Below are 27617 nucleotides of genomic sequence, written 5' to 3' on the forward strand. Positions count from 1 at the left end.
GTCATCTTCACCTAAAAGTTGAGGATTGAAGTTCCTATTTTTCCTCCAATAACTAACAAGGGAAGGGATTTTTCAGATGTTAGTAATCATTAGAACATTGATCCAAAGTATGTGATGGATGTGGAATTCAGAGTTACATTCTCTACTGGCGGGGGGGGGGGGTGGATTACAAATATCTCTACTCACTCACCCAGGGATATTCATTCTCTTTAGCCCAGTTGTTTATATGATTTTATATTTGAGGCTGATACAGTTTGGAGACAGTGGAATTCTCATTCAGTAAGCAGTACAACATTTTATTTACTATGTATTATTGCATAACTTCTTGCTTCATAAGTTACCAATTTCAGGATTTTACTTGAAAGATACGCTAGTAACCCTTTTCTGGATTTTATTTGAAAGTTTTGTATGAATGTTAAAATGTACACTTTTATTGTTGCCTCTGATTAATGTCTACTTTTCTTCCATAGACTGATTTAAAAAATCTGGGATTTATTCTCAAACAGAGTAGAAGAAATAAAAACGAATTCTGTGGTAGAAAATGGTATGCAATCCTTATAACTGTTTACACAATAAAATATCACCAATGATGGTACAGTAAGATTCATTAATATCCCACCTTCATTTAGGCAAATAAATATTCCTAATATTTTTGTTGACAGGCTACACAATACTGGAGTCAGCTGCGCACTATAATGTTATGGTGAACAGCCTGGCATATAAATTAATTAACAAACTGACCAATTAAGCGCAGCATGATTTATCAATTGCAAATAAAGAATGAGAGATACTTTGAGTGGTACTTATCTGTATGACTGGATCCTCCATTTCTAGACAAGCCTCCTAATTTAACCAATCAGATATCACTGCTACCATTCAAATGATTAAGAAAACCCATATTACAAAACATACATGCACTTCTGAACTCTTAAAATATACATACACTCTAAATGCATACACTCTTACAACATTTAATACATATTAATTATTATTACATATTAAATACATAGTATTTCCTACTCAATACTCAATAACTTTAGTTTTAAAAGAGGATTTATAGATATTTGATGGTTCAGACCTGGCCACACTCCAGCATTCAATTTCAATGGCCGTGGGCCATTCATCCAACAGCAATTTTTCTATTATAATGAATTTAAAAGTATGATCTGGATATTTTAATACATGACATGCCAATGCGTTTGATTCACATGCCCCTTTGTGGGGCTTGCTTTGTATTTTATGTAGGTAAAACCCAGCATAAACTAAGGGACAGGATATTAGAGCACATAAATGATATTAAAAAGAAACATGGATAAAATGCATTGGCATGTCATGTATCAGAATATCCAGATCATACTTTTAAATTCATTATAATAGAACACTTGCTGTTGGATGAATGGGAAGGCCCATGGCCATTGAAACTGAGAGACAGGAGTTATATTGGCAATTATTTTTAAATGTTGGAGTGTGGCCAGGTCTGAATGATCAAGTATCTATGAATTCTCTTTTAAAACTAAAGTCATTGAGTAGGAAATAATATGTATTTAATATGTGATAAATAATAATTAATATGTCTTATATGTTCTTAGAGTGTATGCATTTAGATTGTATGTATATTTTTAGAGTTCCGTAGTGCATGTATGTTTGATAATATGGGTATTCTTAAACATTTTATGAATGAACAGTGGTAGTGATATCTGATTGGTTGAATTAGGAGTCTTGGCTGTGACATTTGTATTAATTGTTATTTAAAAGAGGGAAGTTGTCGTAAAACCTGTTTGTGTCTGATGATGTTTTTTAAAAATAAGATGAAAGTGCTCAATAAGGTATTTTTGTATATATTTCCTTAGCTTAGTAGTAATTTGAGCAAGTTAGAGAGCTGTGAAGTTTATTATTTTTTTCTTTTAGAGAGTCCAAGTCAGAGATGCAATTGTACGGTTCATTAGTCTATAAAATATGCTTATTGTGGTACAGGGTTTTATTTCTACAGCCCTGATTCCCACAGCCCTCATTTGCCTTCTGTAAGACCCAGAGCAAGTCCCTTTATCAGGCATTGCTCCCAGGTTGCCCCTGAAAAGGAACTGTGTATCCACTGGTTACATCCTACATGGTTAATAAATGGTTATTATTATTATTATTATTATCCTGAAGAGAAGACAATAACATATTTTCTTAGCATCAGTGGTACAATAGGTAGCGTACTCGCTTTTGTTACAGAAGATAGAGGCTTCTATTCCCACATGAGGGAGATGGATTGCTGACACTGCAGTGCAGCATAAGGGGGAGAGGCGGCACTCCTGAGCGTGTTGTCCTTCTGATGAGATGTTAAACCAATGTCCAATCTACTTCAGTTGGCTGTAGCTCAGGTGGATGCAAAGACCCTATTGCACCTATCAAAAAGAGTAAGGGTGATGTCACTGTACAAAAAAAAAGATTTAATAATTGTCTTAGCTTCATTCAAAGTGGGTACAATATTTGTCTGCATTGGAGGATATGATCAATAAACCATGTTTCTTTGCCTAGGATTGTCTGCACCTGTCCCAGCTAGGCTTTCAAATATTGGCTAAAACATTGTCCTGCCTCATAGTGTCTTTCTTAAGGAATGCTAAATTGACAAAACCTCCAACTTAGCAAAAATCTATCCAAGCAAAGGTGCAACTGCTCAATGCCAGGAACCTTAGTATGAAACTTAGCTCCATCTAAGCTCTCTTCGCCTTGGAGAATTCAGATGTGTTTGCAGTTACTGAGTCATAGTTTAAAGCCATGGAGAACATCCTCAGCAGTGCAGGATGCAATACCTTCAACATATTTATACCAGCTACAGCACAAGCAGGGACTAAAGACAGAGGCGTCTCAATCTATGTCAAACACAAACATACCTCAAGATTTGTCAGAAAGGATGATGCACTTGAGCTTCTTCCTGTCCAAAGCACCATTGGTAGAGGCCCATATATACTTGTAAGCTATAGATCACCATCTATAAGCCGTGAAGCTCATACTTTGACCAACTGGAGACACTTACTATTCAACCCAATGCCATATATATTGGGGAATTTAGCTACCCCTTTACAAACTGGGAACTCTATATAACCCCAAACTAGCAGGCCCAAAGATTCTGGGACATTTTAAGCACAAACACCCTAGACCAATTAGTCCATATGCCCACTAGGGTTGCAAACATACTAGATCTGGGTCTTACAAAGAGGGAAGAGCACCCTGGAAAATCAGTAATATGATGTCTTCCAAACATTTAGACCAGTTACTGCACAGAATGGGACAGAAGGTAGTGACATCTCATTTTACATCAAAAACGATCTCACGTCAAGGCTAGTCAAGCAGTATGACACAATGGAGCTTTTTCACCATAACCAAAGTCACTTACCATATCTTTGCAAGTTATAAGTCCCCCTGTATGACTAGTAGTCTATGAGACTTACTTAAATAAAGTTGAGTCACTTTCCCTTCAAACCAACACTATATTAGTAGGTGACTTCAACTACCCATACCTCTCAACTGTCCAGATTTTCATAGAATGTCCAGATTTCTGCCTCATATTTCTGGTTTGCTTCTCATAAAATTGTATTTTTCTGGCAATATCACCAGCAAATCACTGAGGATGGAAGTTATTTATTTACTATTTATTTATTTATTTACAATTGTTGCCCGGGAGTGTCCGACTGAACGTAGGTCCATTTTCAGTGGAGGCCCAGGGAGAAAAGCTCCACAGTTAAAATAAACAGACAATAGTTACATTGGATTACATAGCGATTAACAATTTAACATGGCAATTAATTACAAACATATTTACAGTTGAAGAACATAGTACATCAGTAGACAACTAGAATCTTTATCTGCGAAGTACATAACAGACATTAACAATTGTTACAATAAGAAGCTCCTGCTGTATAATAAGTAGTAGGCTTATGAGCATCCGAGTTTGCTATAATGAAGGTTGTTAGTAGGGTGGAAAGAAAGGTAGTGGTTGGATGGGGTGGGTGATATTAGAGTGGGAGTTGCAAGGGCATAGCCAGCATGTTTTTTAGGTGCGCTTTTAGTAAAGTTTTGAAGTGGGTGCATCTTGGTACGAAGGTAATTGTGGGTGGGAGGGAGTTCCATAATTTGGCTATGGTGCAAGAAAATAGTGCTTCACCAGCAGAGTTATTGGCTTTAGTGATCTGCAAGTGATTTTTGTTGCTGGATCTTAGTGGTCTGGTGGTGCAATAGGGTTGGAGTAGATTCTGGAGGGATGGGACATTTAGTGGATGGTTTACTAGTTTGTGGGCGAGTGAGAGTTGATACCATTGAAGGAGGTGAGGGAGTTCAAGCCAGCCCTGTTCAGCAAGTGAGAGACAATGGTGACTATGATAGGATGACCCTGTGGCAAATTTGGCGATTTTGTTGTAGCAGGTCTCTAGCTTGTTTAGGGCACATAGCCTTAGGTTGGTATATATTGGAGAGGCATAAAGTAGGGTGGAGATAAGGTGGGAATTTGCTTCTGAAATCTTTGCTGCTTTGGTGAGAAGTTGCTTATTTCTGTATAATGCTCCTACTTTTTGTGGACTTTTTTATGATCATGGATATGTGAATGTCAAATTTTAGTTCATTGTCTATTTCCACTCCTAGCAATGTGGTGTGTTCTGTTGGGTGTATAGTGGTGTTGTCTTTTGCTGTGATGTTAAAGTGAGGGTTGTTTTGAGTATGCTTGGTGGGTTGGAAGATGAGTAGTTTAGTTTTGTTTGGGTTGAGTATTAATTGGGCATCGGATAACCAAGTTTCAACAGAGGAAAAGGCTTCCTGTGTGACTTTTTGCAGTTTGGGTAGGGACTGGGCTGAGCAGATGATGGTTGAGTCATCTGTGTATTATATGAGTGTGTCATGTTTGGTGGCAGAGGCTAGATTAATGGTGAAAATAGAGAAGAGTAAGGGTCTAAGGATGGATCCTTGGGGAACCCGTATAGAGACAGGTAGATGGGGAGATATGTCATTCTGACATACAACGGATTGTTGGGTGGTCAGACAGGTAACTCTGAAACCAGTTGGTGACTGATTGAGAGAAGGATAGGTTATTGAGGACAGAGATGAGTTGTTTGTGTGGGGCCATGTCAAATGCTTACAAGCCAAAGCAGAGTGCTCTCTTGGGAAAAATTAATATTGGCTCAAACAGGTAGACACATACTCAAAGTTAACTTTATCTGTTGCAGACAGTTCGGACCCAGACTGCGTTTTTCTTATAAGAATGATAAAGGTGGTACCGCAGTTGAATACTTAAGAGTGGTGTTAGGTCTAGAAAAGAAGATTACAGAGAGGAGTAAGCACTTTTAAGATGGTAAAGATATATTATAAATATTACAAAAAAAAAACTGAGCAAATAGCTACGCTACTGCATACAGAAAAATATGTCTTGAACCAACTACTAGTATATGCAGATACTGAGCCAATTGGAAAAAAAACATCAGTTAGAAGGGACCTCAGCTGACAGGTATGCAGTCACAGATAAAAATATAGCTAGTAGCACTCTGTCCTGGGTCTCTAATGTGATTCTATCCACCAGTAACAGCACAATTATATAGAAATAATTAGACACCAGTATGAGCTGTCTACACACAACACATATACATGAATAACATTAGTGAACAAGGTGCAGCTATGCAAGCAGACCATACTATTATACTAAAAGCAACTTGGTGCAGACAAACAAAATGCTAGCATGCCATAGTAATAAAGCATAAATCATATTAGATGTCTAACACAATTCAACATAAATAAGCATATACAGTTGTAAAACACTTACTGGAGAGACACTGAGCTCCTCATGGGCCTGTAGCAGAGTGGATTATAGTTTTAAAAATGGTGCCTGCCTTGTCACTCGTTGTCTTTTACATTATCAACTTTTATCTCAGTATACTACTCACACTTCATATCTGAACATGTATATCACTCATATAGAATATATAAGACGCAGCCTATATCTTTACATTAGTTCGCAAACCTGACAAGTAGCAAAATGACACTATGGAAAAATGATACGTCTGGAATCATGGAATGTTAAAGGTCTCCAGAATATTAAGAAAAGAAAGTTAATCCTACATTTAATACTTAAATCGGATGCTGAGATAATGCTTATACAGGAAACACACATGTTTAGACCCCAATGGACAAAAGAAACAAATCGGAAATGGATTAAATCAAGTATAGCTGCTGGTAATGATACTGCATCTAAGGGTGTAGCAATAATAGTTAAAAACTCCTTCAAAGGCACTATTAGAGCAAGTGAATATGACAAAACGGTAGGTGGTGTTATTTAGATTGCTCCCTCCCTTCCCTTAATAGAAATATCTTAATTCTTAATGTTTATGTTCCGTGCATGCACCAAACGGAGTTCCTTTACAATATATATTCAATTCTAGAAAAATTTCCAAATAACCTATACTTAATTGGAGGGGATTGGAATATGACTATCAGACCTGACATAGATAGACCGAATATGGATAACAAGCAATTGGTTGCCCTAACAAACCTTATAAATGACCTAATGGAAGACTTTAGTTCATTAGACCCCTTTGAACTCTTCAGACATGATTCTAGAACCAACACGTATACCTTCTTTTCATCCCCACACAATTCATGGTCCAGAATAGATTTCTTTTTAATCTCAACATACTTTAGAAAGCATGAAATAAAATTTCAAGCAGATCCCAGAACTATATCTGATCACGCAAAAATTAAATTAATAATAAAGGAGATCAAACTAAATACTGACAAGCAACACAGCATAACCTGGTCCTTAAACCACAACATATTGAAAAATCAAGAGATATGTCAAGCAATAAGAGAAACACTTATACAAACTAACAATAATCTAGAAACAACAAATATGCCACTGGATTTACAATGGGCAGCAACTAAGGCAACACTTAGAGGTATTCTAATACAAAAAGCCTCAATACTCAAAAAACAAGATAAATCCCAGGTTGAAAGTCTAGAACATAATCTAAAAAAACTCGAATTACAACTGCAACTTACTCAGGATCCGGCAATAGAGAAGCAGATCACTTCTATTCAAAAACAAATACAAGAAATACAAATGAACCAGCTCTCTCTCATTGAAAATAAACTCTTACACAAATACTCAGAGTGGGCACAAACCCCATCTAAAATCCTAGCCAGAATAATCAACATAATACCACCTTCTTCAACAATAAAACAGATTATTCATGATGGAAAAACTTACAACTCAGATGAGGAAATCATAAAAGTTTTTGAAGAAATCTATAAGGAGATTTATGGCCCTCACCTCATGGAAGATGAATCAGGAATTAAAAACTACTTAGATGATCTGCATTTCCCACATATAATGGACATGCAGATAGAGCTTCTTAAATCATCAGTAACTGCTGAAGAAGTTTTCTTAGCCATCAACAAATTGAAATCAGGGAAATCCCCAGGCCCGGATGGCTATATAGCAGAATTTTATAAATTATTCGGGAAACAACTAGTCCCAATCTTACTCAAAGTTTACAATCATATAATAAAATCTGGAATCACAGACCTTTATATTAATAATTCTAAAACAATATTTATACTTAAAACAAATACCTCTGGTATTAACCCCAACAACTTCCGTCCAATCACACTAATTAATCAAGACATAAAAGTACTAGCAACAATATTGGCTAATAGACTGCATAAAGTAATTCCTGCCATCATCTCTGCAGAACAATTAGGATTTATGAAAGGTAGACAAGTGTGGGATAACACATTATCAGTAGAAGCTATAATAAATATGACAATTAAAGACTCCTCACCGAAGTATGCTCTCTCTGTGGACGCCCGAAAAGCTTTTGACAGAGTTAACCTCAATTTCTTGTTCAAAGTATTAGAACGCTTTTTACTACCTGAGGAATTTATTGCTATGATCAAAATATTATATAATAAGGTCACAACCACACTACATATAAACAAAAATAATTCACGCCCTATATGTATATTAAATGGAACCAGACAAGGTTGCCCACTTTCTCCATATCTCTTCAATCTCTACCTAGAAGCTCTCCTTCTAAAATTAAGTCAAAAAACCTTTAATCACTCTATTTATATTTCAAAGGTATTAACCAAATTTACAGCTTACGCTGATGACCTCAACATCTATTTTCAATATCCTTCAACTGATTTGATAAAAATTTTAAACTCTATCGACAAGTTCTCAGAAATATCCAACTATGCTATGAACAAAAATAAATCAAAAATTTTTCCGTTAAATCCCCTAAGCCACAAGGAGATTTTCTTTCCAGAATCTAAAGTTAAAATAGAATACTTACTTAAATATCTAGGTATCACATTTACACACCCATAAAAGGAAGTCCAAAAAGAAAATCTGTATGTGGTCTGGACAAAAATCACAAAAGACCTGACCTGATGGAAAAAACTAAACCTCTCTATTCTCTCTAAGGCATCAATCATAAAAATGAATATACTCCCAAAAATCCTGTTTCAATTTCAAGCCATTAGTCAATCCGTGACTAATAAATTCTTTACCAAAATGGAAACGTCATTAAGTAAATTCATGTGGCATCCAAAGAATGTGAGAATTGGTTACAAAAAACGTGAACTGTCTAAAGGAAAAGGTGGCTTAAATCTCCCTGATTTTCAGACATATTATCATATTATTAATGCTAATCATATCATTCGCCTAATACACTTTGAACCACAGGATACATCATGGTTCCCTCTTTGGATAAAAATGTATTACTAATACTTGACAACTTTCAATGTCAACCCAAAAGCTATTCCTTTTCTTAGTAGTAAAAGTTTAAGAAACCTCAATATTCATCCGATAATAATCAACAAAGTTATAAGGTTTCAATTTCTTTTTTCTACACTAAACATAAGAAACTCCATAACTGTGGCGCAACCAATTCGTATGAATCCTGAATTCAAATTAAATAATAATATGATAAATCTAGAAAATTATCCAATTATTAAAAAATGTACAATATGGGACTTTTATCAAATAAAAGATAAACCCTTAGACTATGTCACTGAGCATCTCGAGGCAAACAAAAATATCGCCTGATAATCAAACAAATAAGGTATCTAGTTAACTTAAAAACCTCAGAAATCAACATAAATCAACAAGAATTTCAGCTTTATCAACAAAGCGTCTTCTGTTTACTACAAAAAACTAAAATGCTTTCAAACACTTATAACCTAATCAGACGTTACAAGTATCAGAATGAAATAGTATACTCCAATTATTGGATGTTCAAAAATGTAAATATAACAGATGAGCAAAAAATAGCAGCAATAGATATAACCACAAAACTCACACCCTATAAAAAACTAATGTATACACAAATTATGATTAATAATAACGCCTACCATACACCTTCTTTTCTAAATAAAATTAATTCCAATTCCTCTCCTTTCTGTCCTTTCTGTCCCAACATAATTGCGGACACACTTCATATTTTCTGGTCTTGCAAAACTGTCCATAAACTCTGGAGTTCTCTGAGAGTAAAATTGGAGAAATCAGGCTATATGAAATCCACCCTCTCATGGGAAATGGCAATTCTAAACATATTCCCTGATACTTATACATTAGAATCTAAACATATCATAGTAACGATAAGCGCACTGATTAAATTCTATATTGCTCTTAACTGGCTTAACAGAGGAAAAATTTCATGGACAGAATTTAGAAATATTGCTGTCAAATATGTATTGGCCAACAAACTAAAAACTGTAATAAAAAAAAAAACTGTCCTACTTTAGGAAGTATTGGGGAATCCTTATTGAAATTTTATCCTAACCCTAAAGATAATCTAATACATAGTGCTACACTCTTCTTTACCTTTAAATTAACTCATAGATAACTCTCCCTCAAGAATATACCCAGTGACAGTATACAACATAATTATTAAAGATAAGATTTGATCTATGAGATAAGTAAAGGATCATAAACATGGCGTTAGTTTTAGCTAAATAAACAAATGCAGTATAGTTTAATGAGTGACAACCCAGTGTAAATATGTGTAAATATTGTAAATAGTTTCTCTGATAGACATAGTACAGTACTAATATTTCTTTCTCACTTTTCTGTCTTGCATTAAGATAATTTTTACTCCATTGTAATTAACACATGATGTTTAGAAAAATTTGGTTCATTTGGTTCTGAATTTATATCACTTAGTAGCAATGTTGTGTTATGACAATAGTTTTGTGTAAATTAGACCTTAGTCAAATTAGTTGTTACCCTGTATTCCGCAGGTACTATTTTATCTGTTTGTTTATAATAAATAGAAATTTAAGCTGTACGTATGAAAAAGAAATACAAATTTTAATTTGAAAAAAAAAATGGTGCCTGCCACAGATAATATTTATTAACTTTGGGATTGGCTTAAGGTAATAAACAGGGAAGGGGGAGGGGGAGAACAAGGTTGTGAGCAGGCAGTTCTTTCGTACTGTTGCTAATGAGCCAAAGCAAAGACAAGTTTGTGTTTAAGAAAAAATCAGAATTGACCAAGGACTGCTCTGAAACTGTAAGTCATTTCTTAACGATTTTTCAGGTGGAAAAACAGGATAAGCTTAAGAGCAATTAAGAGCAATATTTTAAAAGTGTTCCTATTTTTGGCCTTTGTCCCCCCATTATTTGCAGCTTTGTCCAGATTTGTTGCTGTAAAAGGTTGGGAGGTATGCAACTACCCCAGTGTAAACTGGGAATTGCACACAGCCTCAAACTTGCAGGCACGAATATTCCTGGAATTTGTCAACATGAATGTCTTGGATCAGCTAGTCTGTACATCAAATCTAGTGTTCGGTCTGGGAAGGTCAGACAAAAAAGCTGTTACCTTTGAAATAAAAAAAAACAGCAAACCCTTTAACAGCTAGGAACACCTCTAAGACAAACTACCTACTACTAAGTGATTACTTATCAAATTTAAAGCCCCTACATCCCTAGAAAACCCAGTTGACTATGCAGATTTTTTTCACAGAACCCAGTAAAACCATGTTAAGAGATGCATAGAGAAAGCAGTGCCTACTATAAGCAAGGCCAGAACAAACTCAGAAAAGAAACCACCCTGGTAAAATCCAAACATAAACAGATTGTTCAACAAAAAGAAAATGGTTATAGTCAAAATGAACCTAGCTAAAATTAGGAAGTGCAACACCAAGCAGGATAAAAACCCATTTGTCAGGCCAAGTAAACAACTGAGAAGTTAAATTAAATCACCCAAAGCTAGTTTTGAGGTAAAGATAGCCTCCAAACCACATGGCTTTATTTAGCTTTGCCTAAAATCTGAAAGACTATACACAGCAGTACACATAAGCCACTTACCTAGAGCTGGAAGATATAGCACATCTTCTTGCAAACAATTTCCGCTCCATTTTTTTTCCTCTCAGCCATTCCCAACCAATACTATCAAATATAACTATACCAACAATCACTAGGGAGCAGGTCAAGTCCCAGTAATATCCCATGATGTCTCCTAAATAGCTTAAAGAATGAACTAGTTGGACCTCTGAAGCCACTGTTTAACCATAGCCTCCAGCCAGGCTTTGTGAAATGTGAGCAGAGGACTGCATCAGTCATATGTCTGCACAAGGGTGGTCCATTAATGGACACTGGGAACTGCAGACCCATAAGTCTGACTAGTCATATGTAAAACCCTGGAAATAATTATCATGGACATGATTAATAATAGGACAGGAAATCTTGAGACACTGGATCCAACCCAGTTTGGCTTCATCAAAGGCAGATCATGTCTACTCAATATGATGGACTTCTTTGAAAACATCACCAAGGCAATGGCTGAGGTCATTCTGTCATTGAACTGGCTTAGATATTTGATACAATACCCCACTCAGACAAGGTAAACAAACTCATGGAATTTGGCATTAACCCCTATGTTATGTGTTGGATAGCCAGCTAATTCTCAGATAGGACCCAGGAAGTTAGGATGGAGAAGACCACCTCCACAAAGAGGCTGGGCTTTAGCAGAGTCCCTCAGGGTTTTGTGCTGGGCTCACTCCTTTTTGGAATATATGTCTTGGAAGTCAAAGCCAATGTGAAATGCATCTGGCTGACCAGGTTTGCAGATGACTGTAGACTAGGAGCGATCATAGAACCCCCCCCAAGACATTAACATCCTACAGGAAGGACTAACATAAACAAATGACTGGTGCTAAAGTAACTGCTTAAATCTCAAAACCAAGATATGTATAATATTATCCTTTGGGCTGTTAACCACCTAGGAAATTACCTCTTGTGTTCAATGCATAACAGCCCACTGTTTCACATTGAACAGAAGTGACTCCACTTTGTGATTTTTGATTGGCTCATATGCCAGCATACGAGACAATCAAAAATCTCACAGCAGAGCCTCTTCTGTTCAATGTGGAAGAGCCCGCTGTTTCACATTGAAAAGAAGTGGCTTTAATTTGCAATTATTGATTGGCTCATATGCCAGCATACAAGAGAATCAAAAATCGCACAGCAAAGCCTCTTCTGTTCAATGCGCACCAGCCCACTGTTTTGCATTGAACAGCAGTGGCTCCATTTTGTGATTTTTGATTAGCTCGTATGCCAGCATATAGGTCAATCAAAAACTGCACAGCAGAGCCTCTTCTGTTCAATGCGAACAACCTGCTGTTTTGCATTGAACAGCAGTGGCTCTAATTTGCAATTATTGATTGGCTCGTATGCCAGCATACAAGACAATCAAAATCACACAGTAGAGTTTCTCCAGGATCTTAAAATACAGTGCAGGTCTTGGGATTGGGCTGCTGATCTTGGGACAATCCCACACAAATAGGGACGTCTGGCAACCCAGCTTGCAGAATACATTTAGGATACATGGCTAGGGTAAGAAAAGCCCAGCAGTTGTTAGCCAACTACACACCTTTCAACCAATGAACCTATGGACTTCATATTCAAAAAACATTAACAATGATATACTATTGAGTACAGCTTTGTGAAATGCAGTGGCACTCGCATGGTCCACTTCATTAGTCACACTGAAGCACAACTCAATGCAGCTACTGAAACAGAAAACAGATTTTAACCATCATTTTTCAATTATGTAGTTTCAAATATCCTATACTGATTTAACAAGCCAACCTTCATGTTTCAGTAAACAGAAGTGCCTCTGATAATGTCATAACAACGTTTATGTTAATTTATAGTTAGAAATATTCTCAGAATGGTGCAGAGTATGAAGCATATTGAATGAGCTCATACATGTGTATGCTTGGTAATGTGCGCACACACACACACGCACACACACGCACACACACACACACACACACACACACACACACACACACACACACACACACACACACACACACACACACATTGCAGACAAAATAGGTTTTGTACCTCAGCCTTATAGTTCTGTCATTGTATTTGCAGAACCTTAGCAACAAAATAGCAGCAACAGGGATTCATTTACTGATATCAGTACAGATTAGTACATGGACCTTAACATGGCATGCTTACAGCTGCATGATAGTAATCAGTGGTAGATTATAATACAGGCAATTCAGGAAGGGCCCATGGCCCCAGATCTGAGGGGACCATGGTGAGCTTAAATGCTGAACATAACAAGTAATTGATTGCTTGCAGAGTGCTTGTTCTTTGCTCATGCACAGCACAGTCCACTGAAGATACTAGTGTGACCAATTTATTTATTCTGATAAGTAAAAAAATGTTTCTTTACTTACAAAAATAAATAAATGCCCACAATCAAAGCCAACAGCAACCCTATCTAAAGTGCTTCATATTTCTTATGTTTGCCATCTTATGATTCATTGAGATGGCAGCAAATAGAAAGCTTTCGTGCATATTAAAAGTGTGCCTAGGTAGCTGTGGGTGTTAGTGAATTGTTAATTTAAACATACCTAAGGTTTCTTTTATAAACATGCTGGCAGGCAACCATTTTTGGAGTATGCTAACAGTTCTGTGGATGAAAGTAACTTTCTCACTTCATTTGCCCAGATGAAAGCCTAGAATTAAGAGCTAGTATTAATTTGTGTGAAATAGATTTGATTATTTTCTCACTCTCAATCTCTCTTTAATATGTTGGCTGGTGACTAGATGGGGTTAGCTGTGTTGTGGGTGAAAGTAACTTGTCCTCTTTATTTGCTCAGTTTAAAGTCTTGTGTTATGGGCTGGTTTGTATTAGTTAGAAATATACTGTAATATTTATTCTGTCTCTTTTAAATATGCTGACAGGGAAACAGATGGGGTCTAGCCATATTGTGGATGAAAGTAGCTTGGTCTATTTATTTCATCAGTATAAAATCTAACATTAAGAGCTAGTTTGGCAGTTATCAAGCAAAACTAAGGCTATCAACAGTTACTGAGGTATTTCTTGTGTTACATAGTTTGATTCTTTCATTCTTCATTTGCCTTCTGTGTGATCCTGAACAAGTGACTTGACAGTACTTTAGATCAATTACAAATCTGGCTTAGTCTTCTTAATGGTTTCTGGGGCTGCTTGCCTAGCAATTACCTATGTATGAACCTACATGCATTTGTTTAATGTAAAATGGAATATTTAATATCTTTCTTTCTTTGCGTGAAAACATATTTGAAACAGGCACTGATTTATTAGAATGCCATTGCTGTTGCCTGGTATTTTTAATGTGTTTTTGATTTTACAGCCTGGCTTTACAAGACTAGGGTTTATCTGTATGAAATAGGAATATTTACTCTCTGGGTACTATTTATGTGAAATCAAGTTGAAGCTGTTTCTGATTTTGCAGAATGTCCATGACTTTACCTCTTATTATTGGTCTGTACCTCATAAAAATATGTGTATTTTTCTGCCAAATTATTGCCTATTGCAATCACTAAAGAGGAGGGCCTGTCTGTGGATAAAAGCAACTTACCTTCTTCTCATTAGTGCAGCTTACATTTGGCTTTACAGGACTACTGTACAGTTGTATAAAGGAAGTCTTGGGTACTGTTTGTAAGAAACCAAATCAAAACTTTCTCCAGTTTTACAGATGTCTGTAACTTTGCCCTATTTGAATCCTGCTCTCTTAAAATTGTGGTTTTCTGACTAATCACTGAGGATTTTAATCATGAATAATAACATATTTCAGTTTCAGACTCCATGCCCTTCATAAAATGCATGCTAGTGTAACAATATTATTGCAGAAACTTTCTGAATATATAAAAGCAATATTTCAAATCTGTCTCTGATTTGGGGCCTTTGTCTCATTATTTATTGTACTTGCTTTTGATTCAGGCATTAAGACATTGATGGGTATTACTTTTTATCATGGTTAGATAAGGTATATAGAACAAAATGGTTTTATCTGCTAGGTGTGGAGGAAGGCTGTTTGTGACTGAAAATATCTTTTTGTCATTTGGTCAGATAACCGTCTTGCTTCATAGGACTAAAGTGTATTTGTGTGAAAGAATTAGAAATGCATGTAGGCTAACTGGTGTATATATGAAGCAAAGTTGAAATTAAGTAATTGTCAACTGTCCTGAACTTGCTAAATGCCCCCATTTTTGCCTCATATCCCTGGTCTGTTTATCATAAAATGTGTGTTTTTCTTGGAAATCCTTGAGGGTTGCAGTTACAAATAATGACAGACATTTGAGTTTCAGACATTGTGTTATTCTGAAAATACATGCTAATGCAAAAACCTGTATTCTAGAACAAAATGGTTTTATCTGCTAGGTGTGGAGGAAGGCTGTTTGTGACTGAAAATATCTTTTGTCATTTGGTCAGATAACTGTCTTGCTTCATAGGACTAAAGTGTATTTGTGTGAAAGAATTAGAAATACATGTAGGCTAACTGGTGTATATATGAAGCAAAGTTGAAATTAAGTAATTGTCAACTGTCCTGAACTTGCTAAATGCCCCCATTTTTGCCTCATATCCCTGGTCTGTTTATCATAAAATGTGTGTTTTTCTTGGAAATACCTGAGGGTTGCAGTTACAAATAATGACAGACATTTGAGTTTCAGACATTGTGTTATTCTGAAAATACATGCTAATGCAAAAACCTGTATTCTAGCATGGTAACATAGCCATAGGTACTGAATAATTGTGAGGAGAGCCAGAGGATGAAATTAGATTTCCTTCTTTTTGCAGGACTAATGTACATTTGCGAAATAAATCGGAATACCTAGGCTACTATGTATTTGTGTGAAAGAAATCTGAAATGCATTATTGTGCCCATACTTATTATTTTACATTGTCTTTTATGCTGTGAAAGACTGTGTTTTACTTGAACATCTCCAGCTCTGTGACACAGGCAATGTTTGCTTCAACACTCTGAGCCATAAGCATGGCTTGTTCAATTAGTAATATAGGCTGGTGCTATGAACCAGTGCTGCACCCTTCAGCTCTTCAAGTGAGAAGCAGGGTAAAAAAGCATGTTACTGTAATAAGTCATAAGTGATTGGCTTACTACAGTTTGATTTACGCACCCCCACCCCCTTGCAAAAAAAAAAAAAAAAAAGGATGTTTTCTACTGGCACACCAACCAGGTTTCTAGATACATCACACATATCCCCTCCCTCCAGCCCCAGCCATTCAGGTCCTATTCCTATGCCCTTCTCCCAACCTTCCTTTAACATATTTCATTAAAAAAAAATCTTATTTTAAACTGCAGCAAACTGTTTGCTACAAATGTTGCAAGTAGTTGTTCTACACACAGAGGGCTACAGCATTCAGATTTGCCTGAAAATGCAATACCAACTTTTAAAGCCAGTATTATATTAAAGAGTGATCAGGATCAGCTGATCATGCTCCCCAACACTTTGTTCCTGAGAATATTGCCCCTCTCACCCCACCCTAGCTGTGCTACTGCTCTCAGCTTACATTGCAGTGTAAATAAGACTTTTCTGCGGTATAACTTCATTACCCAAATAATTCCTTACAGCTGAAGAAAAATAAATTCTCCTGCATGTTAAACAGTATAACACGTTAGACTCCTTCAAGTTAAGTCCAAATGATTGTATGGGTTGACATAAATATTCTCCAAGAATTATTAGAATGGTCCTTATCAAAAAGGTAGGTAAATCCTCCTAGTGCATATGGCTATAGTATAGATTGTTGTTCATATAGCTTACCTACTACTGATCTATGAACTTAGCAGAGGAGGCTACTAAAGAAGTATGAAGTGTTCAATAAGGTAAAAAGTGTTCTTTGAAAGATGACAGATCCATCAAAGACAATTTGCAAGTAAGCAAGGATTTTCATAGAGATTGTATTATGATGATAACTTACTGCAAGGTTTGCGAACTTTGGAGTTAGTTATAGTAGATGAAGAAACCGGGTGTTTCCTACAAGTGAATAACAGGAATAAAGCTTGCCATATAAAACAAATCAGTAGAAGTTCTGTTCTGGCATCAGGGCACAAATGAATGGTTTTAAAGGAACTGGTCCTTGAAGAAGTCAAACACATAAATTAAACAATTTTAAAGTAAATAAATCAAACAATAGTTATCAAAGTACCTCAAGTTTGTCCAGTCAGTCTATAGAAGGTGTCAGTCATTATGAATACTGGAGGAGTACTATGCTATCATTTTTCCACTCCAAGCCCTGGAATAAGAAAGCATAGAATGGCATAAATTGTGGAGCAAACTATGCAAAGCTATCAAGAGTAAAGGTTGGCTATCTGATTTAACAGGCTGAAATAGATTTTGCTCTGAGGAAATAGTAATTAGATTTTGATTCTGACAGTGTGGCCAAGTGCTTGTAATTATGCAGCTCATGGACATATGGTATGCTGAAGTATTTGCCAGAAATTAGAAGGCATGGATTATAATGGACATACTAGCTTTACTAATATAACCTCTGTTGCTTGTACTGATGAAGCCCAGAGACTAGGATAAAAGTGCTAAATGTATATTCAATAAATCTGAGTGTTTGACTGTCTGATTGTGGTTCTGGGGGCTACTAGCTTTACTAATATAAGTAGTATCATGTGTCATTAAAATGAATAAGAAATCTAAGAATATATATAGCCCAGTGTTATCTACTGTATAAACTTAGGTCAATTTATTGTTGGTTCATGAATGAACTGTAGTACATACCAATGGTCCCGTCACAGGATGCCACAGTTATTGATGTATTTCTTATTTACCTTTTTGATTTGAGGCAGCATTTAGACTGATTCTGGATAATTTGACCAGGCCAACACAGGAATTTTCCTACTCTTGTTAGATAAAGGCTATGAAATTCTTAAAATGTTTAGCAACTTTCTGAGGTACCACCAAATCAAATAGATGAGCCCTTGGTTTGAAATTACATCCATAAAATGCCAGCTACATATAGTGTGTTGATATTTGCAGACTGACTGTGAAACCCTTTGTAACTCATAGTACAGTTTGATAGTGGCCTGCATCATAGTTGAAAAATTTTTTAAGGAATCAGCCCTTACTCATTTAATATAACAAACAATCAAATAAGCAAACAAATAAACAGACATATCTAAATTATTTCTGAAGAACCACAGACAGTACTCACTGTGTTTTGTATCATGACAACATTTAGTTATGCTGCTCTTATTTAGGTATGTTAGCGTCCTTTGTGACTCCTTTCCTTGAACCTGATTTTTTGTCTGTTTTTTTATTTTGAATATAATGTTTAAGAAGCCTAATTTCAATGAAGTTATCAAGTTTCACCTGTCTTCTGCTATTTAAGCACAGGCTTGTGCTTGCTTACCTGAGTCAAATCTCAGCAATGGTACACTGATGATCCAAGAAAGGGAGAACAGGCATGCATTTGTGATTATTATCTTGGACTTGGAGAATTTCACAGAGTGAGCCTTTGTTTCCATATAATGCTGTTAAACCCAAACTAATCACAATTAACCGATCAAAATTATTTTCTTGGGATGTTTATGTATACCCATGATATTTTCCATTATGACTCAGAGGACAAATAAAGTCTACCAAAGCCAAATATGAGGTAGGTTTGGCTTCTCAGGCCAAGGATAACCACAAAGCATTCTTTAGCTTTGTCGCAGCCTCAAAGGCAATACACAATTGTATGCAGAGTACGTTGTAAATGGAGCCACCTATACTGAGCCAGAAGATATAGCAAACCTGCTTTACCGCTCTCTCACCCTCAACCTTCCCTCAGGAAATATTATCAGCTATAACTCCCCCTACTATTGGTAGGGAACAGGTCCTTAATGCTCTCTCTAAGACAAAAACACTGCATCAATGGACCCAGACAATATCCCAGAATGCCTTCTAAATAGCATGAAATATGACCTATGAGGGTCTCTGGAATTACTATTTAACTGTGGCCTCCAAACAGGCTTCATGCCTCATGAATGGAGAAAGACAACAGTCATCCCTCTGCACAAATGTGGATGATCTACGGACCTTGTAAACTACAGACCCATAAGTCTCACTAGTCTATGTAAAGCCATGGAAAGAATTATCATGGAGATGATCAATAGAGCTATAGTAAACTTCCAGACACTGGACCCAACCCAGTTTGGTATCATCAAGGGCAGATTATGCCTACTCAACCTCGTGGACTTCCTTGAGGAGGTCACCAAAGCAATGGATAAGGGCAAAGTTATTCACACTGCCTACCTTGACCTGGCCAAGGTATTTGACACAATACTCCACTCGGGAATTGTTGACCAACTCTAGAAATCCCCCCAAAAAATGGCCAGAGTCCAAGCAAAACTCTTATTTAAATTAAAATATTTCTTCTTATATAAAAATATATATAAAAATATATAAAATTATATAATTATTTCACCTAAGTAATGCTTTTAGCCTGAGTATACTATTGATTGCACAGTATACTCAGGCTAAAAGCATTACTTAGGTGAGATAATTTGTAAGTTGGTTTTCATTAATGCTGACCTGTGTTAGGGTAGTGATTTAATAAGTATATTTACTTATATATATTTATATATCTTTTTCTATAACAAGAAATATTTTAATTAATAATAATCAACTAGGATGTCTAGATTATTTATTAATGAAAGAATTTAGTTAATGTATTTTATGTATGTGTGTTTTATATATATGTGCTTTATAGTTTTTAAATTTAAAATTTTGATCATAACATCATTTCCTTTCTAGTGTAGAGTAGGCTTATAAACTGCTATTTAAGAGGTTCAGTTGTGGTTTAACACTGTTTTAGTCTGATGAAGTTTGTTATTTTACAAACGAAAAGCGCTTCACTGTATTTCATTAAATAAGAGTTTTGCTTGCACTCTGACCATTTTTTGTGATTTCTACAGTTTGTTTATTGTTTTTTTCATTTTTGATTGTTGACAAACTCAGGAGGTTAGTTACAAACCTGTATGTCACCTGGTGGATAGCCAACTGCCTCACAGACAGGACCCAGTAAGTTAGAATTGGGGAGTCCACCTCTACAAAGAGGCCAGTCACAAGTGGAGTCCTTCAGGGATCAGTCCTTGGACCATTCTTTTTTGGCATTTACTTCTCAGAAGTCAAGGCCGATGTCAATGGTCTCTGGCTTACTGAATTTGCAGATGATTGCAAATTAGGCGCTATCATTGAATCTCACACTGACACAAATGTTCTCCAGGAGGGGCTGACAAAGACAAACTACTGGTATCAGAGTCATGAACTAAAACTAAATGCCAAGAAATGCATAATAGTATCCTTTGGAAAGTTATCCATACCTGGTAACTATCATATTGACAACACACCCCTTAGTGTTGACCCTGCAGTCAGGGACTTAGGGACACACATAGATGGTAATCTAGCCTTTGACCATCATGTGTCTACAGTGGTGAGGAAATCATTCTATGTTGTGCAACTTACAAATAAAGGTATGGCATCTAAGTCCAAGGAAGTCCTTGTTCCACTCTATTCAGCATTCATCAGACCTAACATTGAGTACAATGCCCCCCTTTGGTATGTACCTAACCAGGCATATCCAACAATTGGAACATCCACAGAGGTTCCTCACTAAAAGAATACAGGGTGTAAGTAATATGTCCTATGCAGACCACCTCAAGGTTCTATCCCTGTATTCTGTCTCCTACTGGATTTTGAAGGGAGATCTATGCCTGGTATGCAGGGCATTGTCAGACCTCACTCTGATGGATCTCCTTCATATCCACAAAACAAACAGCACCAGAATTACCTGTTCTGAAGACTTAAACCTTGCCTGTAATATGAATGGGACCTGCTGAAGAGATAAGTAGGTATCCCAGAGACTACCCCATGTATGGAACAGCCTCCCCATCTATGTGAAGGAGAGTTCCTCCCTAACCCAATTCAAGTGCAACTTGGACAATTGGATGGGAAACTGGAAATTCATCCCTGGTTTGGCACCTATATCTCTAATGGACACAGATAACCTGCAAATGGTTCGTCTCCAAAGCCCATGCTTACACTTATCAAAGGTATCAGAACTTGTCAGAGATTTGGGATGCATGACTAGGCTTGAAAACACCCTTGTGGTCATTAGCCTAGTAAATACCTATGGACTTATTAACCTATGAGACATGTGTTGTTAAGCTGTTCATTAAAACTTGTCAGTGTGGGTAGACATAATGAAAATATCTGCATTTTATTTTTACTGCAACTAAAATTTATTGTGTTGTCATGATACATTTGTCAAAATACATACAAGAAAATAAATGTGTGTGTGTGTGTGTGTGTGTGTGTGTGTGTGTGTGTGTGTGTGTGTGTGTGTGTGTGTGTGTGTATGTGTGTGTGTGTGTGCGTGCGTGTGCATGCATGCGAGAGTGTGTGTGTGTGTGTGTGTGTGTGTGTGTGTGTGTGTGTGTGAGTCGATGTACATAAAAATCCATCAGTTAGTAAGCAGATAAAGTATATGCACACATATTTATCTAAATGTGTTTCTGTTTGTTTACTCATATTTTTGCAATTATATAACTAGGGTCAATGAATATGAATTGTCTTTCACATTATTTGTATTATTATTTAGGAAAGAATGGACAAAGTTTTGTGTTATGCTAATCTTCAACAAAATCCACCCAAATGTCAGAAGAAAAAGAAGAAGAAAAAGATTTGCACTACTCAGATTGAGTACACTGATGTTATAACAGTGAACATGAACCCGCCTGAGAAGGAAAATTGGGAGAAGCTTGCCTCAGAAAATCGAAGTTCACTCACTGTCACTGGAGATGTCAGGCCTGTGTCTGGCCTCTATGCTTCAGTTCATCCCAAAAGATATAACACATTGTTTACTGATGAAAATTATGCCAACAATCAGTAAATTAATGTGAAAGCAAGACGAGGATGTTATGTTCTGAAAATATCCATTTAGACTTTCCCACAATACTTCATTGTATTTTACAACTGGAGAGAAGCGTGAACCTGGTCTCAGTTCTCTTTAGTTGCAAAGTTGTCTGGCAGTTGGTTTAGAAGATTAAGAAGCTGTTAATGAGCTGTTTCCTGTAGTGGTGCAAGATTCAATTCTCTCAGCTTTCATTGCTTAACTGAGAAATTTGAAGCAAGTTACTTAAAGAGATAGTGTTCCTGGGCTGAGTGTGAAAAAGATCAAGGGGATCACTGCTCTACCCTGGAAAACAGATAAATAAAAATAATGTGCTTTACATCAGGTAGGGTGTGAAACAAAATGTAATTAAATGAAAATCAGCATCTGAATACAGTAAATTTCACACTCCAAAATTACTAGCAAATTTTATGCTTTGCACATTCTGAATTTTGAAAAACAAAAGTTTTGATGGTGAGCTTGTGTTTTGAAAATCATGATGTTGGAACATGTAGAATTAACTGTTAACATTAACTACTAACACTCACTACTCTAGCCTACACCACATCCATACACACTAAAATACCATTAAATAATACCTTCCACATAACACATACTTTCACACACACATAAAAATATTGTAATCTGCTCCACACTATTTAATGATTATTTTATATATACAAAACACACACCACACTACCTCTCAATAGACAAACATTATCTAGAGTAAATACAGAAATAGCACATGCTATGAAACTCAAACTATTCCTTAAAAAATGGCTACTAATCTCAGGAGACACCCCAACCCAGGTCCATGCAACAACATTCTCTCACACAAACAAAAATCAGACCTACTTATTATTTACCTAAACTCAAGAAGTATATCCAACAAACTACATCACCTACATGCATTCGTAGCCCACTACACCCCAGATATACTAACCATTACTGAGACCTGGCTAAAACCCAAAACCCAAAATGAAAAATTTCTCCTCCCAGGTTATAACATCCTAAGACTAGACAGATGCCAAAAAGGGAGACGGAGTTGCTATTTTATTTAAAAACACACTTAAACTCCAGCCTCTGCAAAACCCCACTTCCCAGATTTCAGAATGCCGAAACATTAGGCTCCGTTTTATCCCTAAAAACCAAAAAGAGAATCAACATCCTCTGCAGTTATACCCCTCAAGGAAATAACTCTCCTATAATAGAGGAAAACGTACAATGGGCTACAATCAACCTGCCCCAAAAAACCATCCTGCTATCAACATCTTCTGCAGTTATATCCCTCCAGGAAATAACTCTCCTATAATAGAGGAAAACTTACAATGGGCTACAATCAACCTGCCCCAAAAAAACATCCTGCTATCAACATCATCTGCAGTTATATCCCTCCAGGAAATAACTCACCTATAATAGAGGAAATCCTACAATGGGCTACAGTCAACTTGTCCCAAAAAAACATCCTGCTATCAACATCTTCTGCAGTTATAACCCTCCAGGAAATAACTCTCCTATAATAGAGGAAAACTCACAATGGGCTACAATCAACCTGCCCCAAAAAAACATCCTGCTATCAACATCTTCTGCAGTTATATCCCTCCAGGAAATAACTCTCCTATAATATAGGAAAACTTACAATGGGCTACAATCAACCCGCCCCAAAAAAAAACATCCTGCTATCAACATCTTCTGCAGTTATATCCCTCCAGGAAATAACTCTCCTATAATAGAGGAAAACTTACAATGGGCTACAATCAACCTGCCCCCAAAAAACATCCTGCTATCAACATCCTCTGCAGTTATATCCCTCCAGGAAATAACTCACCTATAATAGAAGAGATACTACAATGGGCCACAATCAACCTACCCCAAGAAACCATCCTGATATCAACATCCTCTGTAGTTATATCCCTCAAGGAAATAACTCCCCTATAATAGAAGAGATACTACAGTGGGCCACAATCAACCTACCCCAAGAAACCATCCTGATATCAACATCCTCTGTAGTTATATCCCTCAAGGAAATAACTTCACCTATAATAGGAGAGATACTACAATGGGCCACAATCAACCTACCCCAAGAAACCATCCTGATATCAACATCCTCTGTAGTTATATTCCTCCAGGAAATAACTCCCCTATAATAGAAGAGATACAACAATGGGCCACAATCAACCTACCCCAAGAAACCATCCTGATATCAACATCCTCTGCAGTTATATCCCTCCAGGAAATAACTCCCCTATAATAGAGGAAAACTTACAATGGGCTACAATCAACCTGCCCCAAAAAAACATCTTGCTATCAACATCTTCTGCAGTTATATCCCTCCAGGAAATAACTCTCCTATAATAGAGGAAAACTTACAATGGGCTACAATCAACCTGCCCCAAAAATACATCCTGCTATCAACATCCTCTGCAGTTATATCCCTCCAGGAAATAACTCTCCTATAATAGAGGAAAACTTGCAATGGGCTACAATCAACCTGTCCCAAGAAACTATCCTGTTAGGTGACCTAAACATAGACTGGCTAGCCTGCAACTCCAACAATCCCTCAAACCATACTAACTTATTTGAATTCTCACAATTAACCCAAGAACCCACCAGAGTTGATAAAAAATCCAAAAAACATTCAATCCTCAATTGGACTTTAGTTAATTTCCCCAAGGAAAATTACCACATGGGCTGCCTACCTGATGAACTGAGTGACCACTGCCCCACATTCCTCCTTCGTAAACAGATAAACATACCCAACCCATATTGTATAAGGAAACTAGGTATGAACACAAGGTAAATCCACAAATTCTTAACAGCATGTTACTACAATGTAACTGGCACTCACTACAAACTCTAGCATTAGACCAGGCAGTTGAGCTTTTCAATAGTACTTTTATGAATGTTCTAAATACAGTAGCTCACATTACAAAACTTAGAACTAAAGTTAAGTATGCCCCATGGCTGAATAGGACCACAAAATCCTTACTAAAAGCCAGAGACAATGCCTGGAAGATATGGAAAAAGAATAACACTAGCCAAGATAGACAAAAATATCAACAACTTCGGAATCAGGCCAAAAAACAAACAAAAATGGATAAACAAAGCTACTTCCTAGGTATCCAAAACAAACATTCCAAAAAACCCCAACAGTTCTAGCAAGCTATCAATTCCCTTCTGAAACCTGGCAAAACTACCACCCCAGCTCCCAACACCAACACTAATAATGACAGCATAGCTTCTCAATTTTACCATCACTTCACAGACTCTATTCTGTCATTATTTATCCAGCTATCTAACAATAACTCTATATTCACCCCCACTATAGATCACAATAATATACCATCCTTTACACTCTCACCTGTACCAACCTCCACAGTTAAAAAACTACTCTCAAAACTGAAACCTACCACTCTTGCAGCAGATGGTTTAACTGCCAGTATCCTAAAATTAGCTGCAGAGTCCCTAGCCTACTCTGTCTCAGTTCTTATAAACCCCCACCATACAAGAAGCTTACACCCCCCAACTATGGAAAGTGTCATATATTATTCCCCTACACAAAGGTGTCAACTCCTATGAGCTATCAAACTACTGCCCCATTGCTATCATACCCCCCCTTTCCAAGCTACTTGAGAAATGTATTCAAACCCAAGTGATGCACTTCTTAACCTCACATAATCCCCTTTCTTTCACACAGCATGGCTTCCACCCAAACCATAGTACAACTACTGCTCTTCTCTCTTTTACTAACCAGATTAACCAACTTAGAAACAACAACAACTTCGTATCAACCATATTCTTAGATCTCTCTAAGGCATTTGACATGGTCTTGCAAAACCTACTTTTAGACACTCTATCCTCCATGTCTTTTGCCTCCTCCACTACTGCCTGGTTCAAAAACTATCACTCTGACAGGAAAAAAAATCAGTCAAATGGCAAGATGTATTATCACCTCTACTACCAACTACCATAGGTGTTCCACAAGGTTCAATACTGGGGCCTCTACTATTCACCATTTTCACCAACAAACTACATACCTCCACCCTGCATGCATCACTTATACAGTACGCAGATGACTCCACCCTAATCTGCTCAGCCCCATCCCTAACCACTCTTCAAAAACTTATCCAAGAATCCTTCAGCTCCATGGAAATATGGATCACTGACATCCAACTGATTCTAAACCCCAACAAGACCAAGTTACTTCTATTCACCCCCAGCAAATCCAGAACCACACCTCCTTCCTTCACTATCACCTCCAGAAATGGCACCGCAATCTCTCACTCCCCCCATATTAAGCTCCTTAGCATTGAAATAGATAAAGATCTTCACTTTGATATCCATATCTCCCAAACCATTAAAAAGGTACATAAAAATTAGGAACTTTATACAAACACAAAAACTTCCTACGAGACTAAGCACAAGTTACCCTAGCCCAAACCCACCTTTTGTCTACCCTAATGTATGCATCACCAATCCTAACCCATATCAGGAAAACAGACCTAGACAGACTAGAATCATGCTACAATAAGATTGCAAAATTCGGCAGTAACTCTACTTTTAGAAGCCATCACTGCCTTGCCCTAAAAGAACTACAGTGGTTAGAACTCCCTCAGTTAATTAGTTACTACCAACTAGTGCACACCTTCAACATCCTAAAGAATTCCCACAAGACTCCAGCCCTCTACGCTCATCCAGCAAAACCCTTCTCTGTATATGCAAAGCCAACAATACTGCAGGTAAAGCTCTTTTCTCTCATACCATAGCTAGAAAGTGGAATAACCTCCCCCAGAATATCTCTTCAGCACCATCTATCTCACTGTTCAAAAAGTCACTTAAGTCACACCTCTAGCACTCCTGGCTCTGTCCTTGCATCACATAAATGCTATCCCGCTCTCCCTCAATTCTTCCTACCTTCCTCTCTTCCCTGCTTACTGTCTGTATATTACAGTACTAAAAACTCCTCAAATACTGCCATACAGGGCCTACTATGTTTAAATTAAGCTTGCTTGGAACAAACCATTGTAAATTTATTATGTCTTGTGTTATGTCTCTTTTGATTGTATTGTTTAATGTGGATTTTTTTCTCCCAAATACTGCCATCCAGGGCCTACTATGTGTAAATTAAGCTTGGTTGGAACAAGCCATTGTAAATGTATTACTGCTTGTATGACATATATTTTGACTGTATAACTACCACTGCACATATTGTTTGATGTGGAGCTTTTCTCTCCAGGCCTCCGCTGTAAATGGTCCTTGTTTCAGTCGGACTTTCCCGGTAAATAAATGTAAAATAAAATAAAAAAATAAAATAACAGTCATGATGGCTGCCCTCTAATTTTGTTGGGAATAAAGGACTGCAGTTAAGGGATTTTGCTTCTCAGATGTTCAATATCATTATGC

General features: G+C 36.8%; 1 protein-coding gene across 2 annotated transcripts in view; it reads left to right on the forward strand.

Moving 5' to 3' along the window:
- The window catches only part of SIT1 (signaling threshold regulating transmembrane adaptor 1), a 119820-nt gene extending 96318 nt beyond the window's left edge, over positions 1 to 23502 (forward strand). For both annotated transcript variants that reach the window (XM_044082477.1, XM_044082479.1), the window contains exon 6: positions 21924 to 23502. In XM_044082477.1, coding sequence (XP_043938412.1) covers positions 21924 to 22214 — 291 coding nt within the window. In that variant the 3' untranslated portion in view covers positions 22215 to 23502. The remainder of the gene's footprint in view (positions 1 to 21923) is intronic.
- Positions 23503 to 27617: the final 4115 nt, after the last annotated feature.

Source organism: Protopterus annectens, chromosome 9.part0 (assembly GCF_019279795.1).
Source record: "Protopterus annectens isolate FY-2018-M chromosome 9.part0, PAN1.0, whole genome shotgun sequence".
NCBI lineage: Eukaryota > Metazoa > Chordata > Ceratodontiformes > Protopteridae > Protopterus > Protopterus annectens.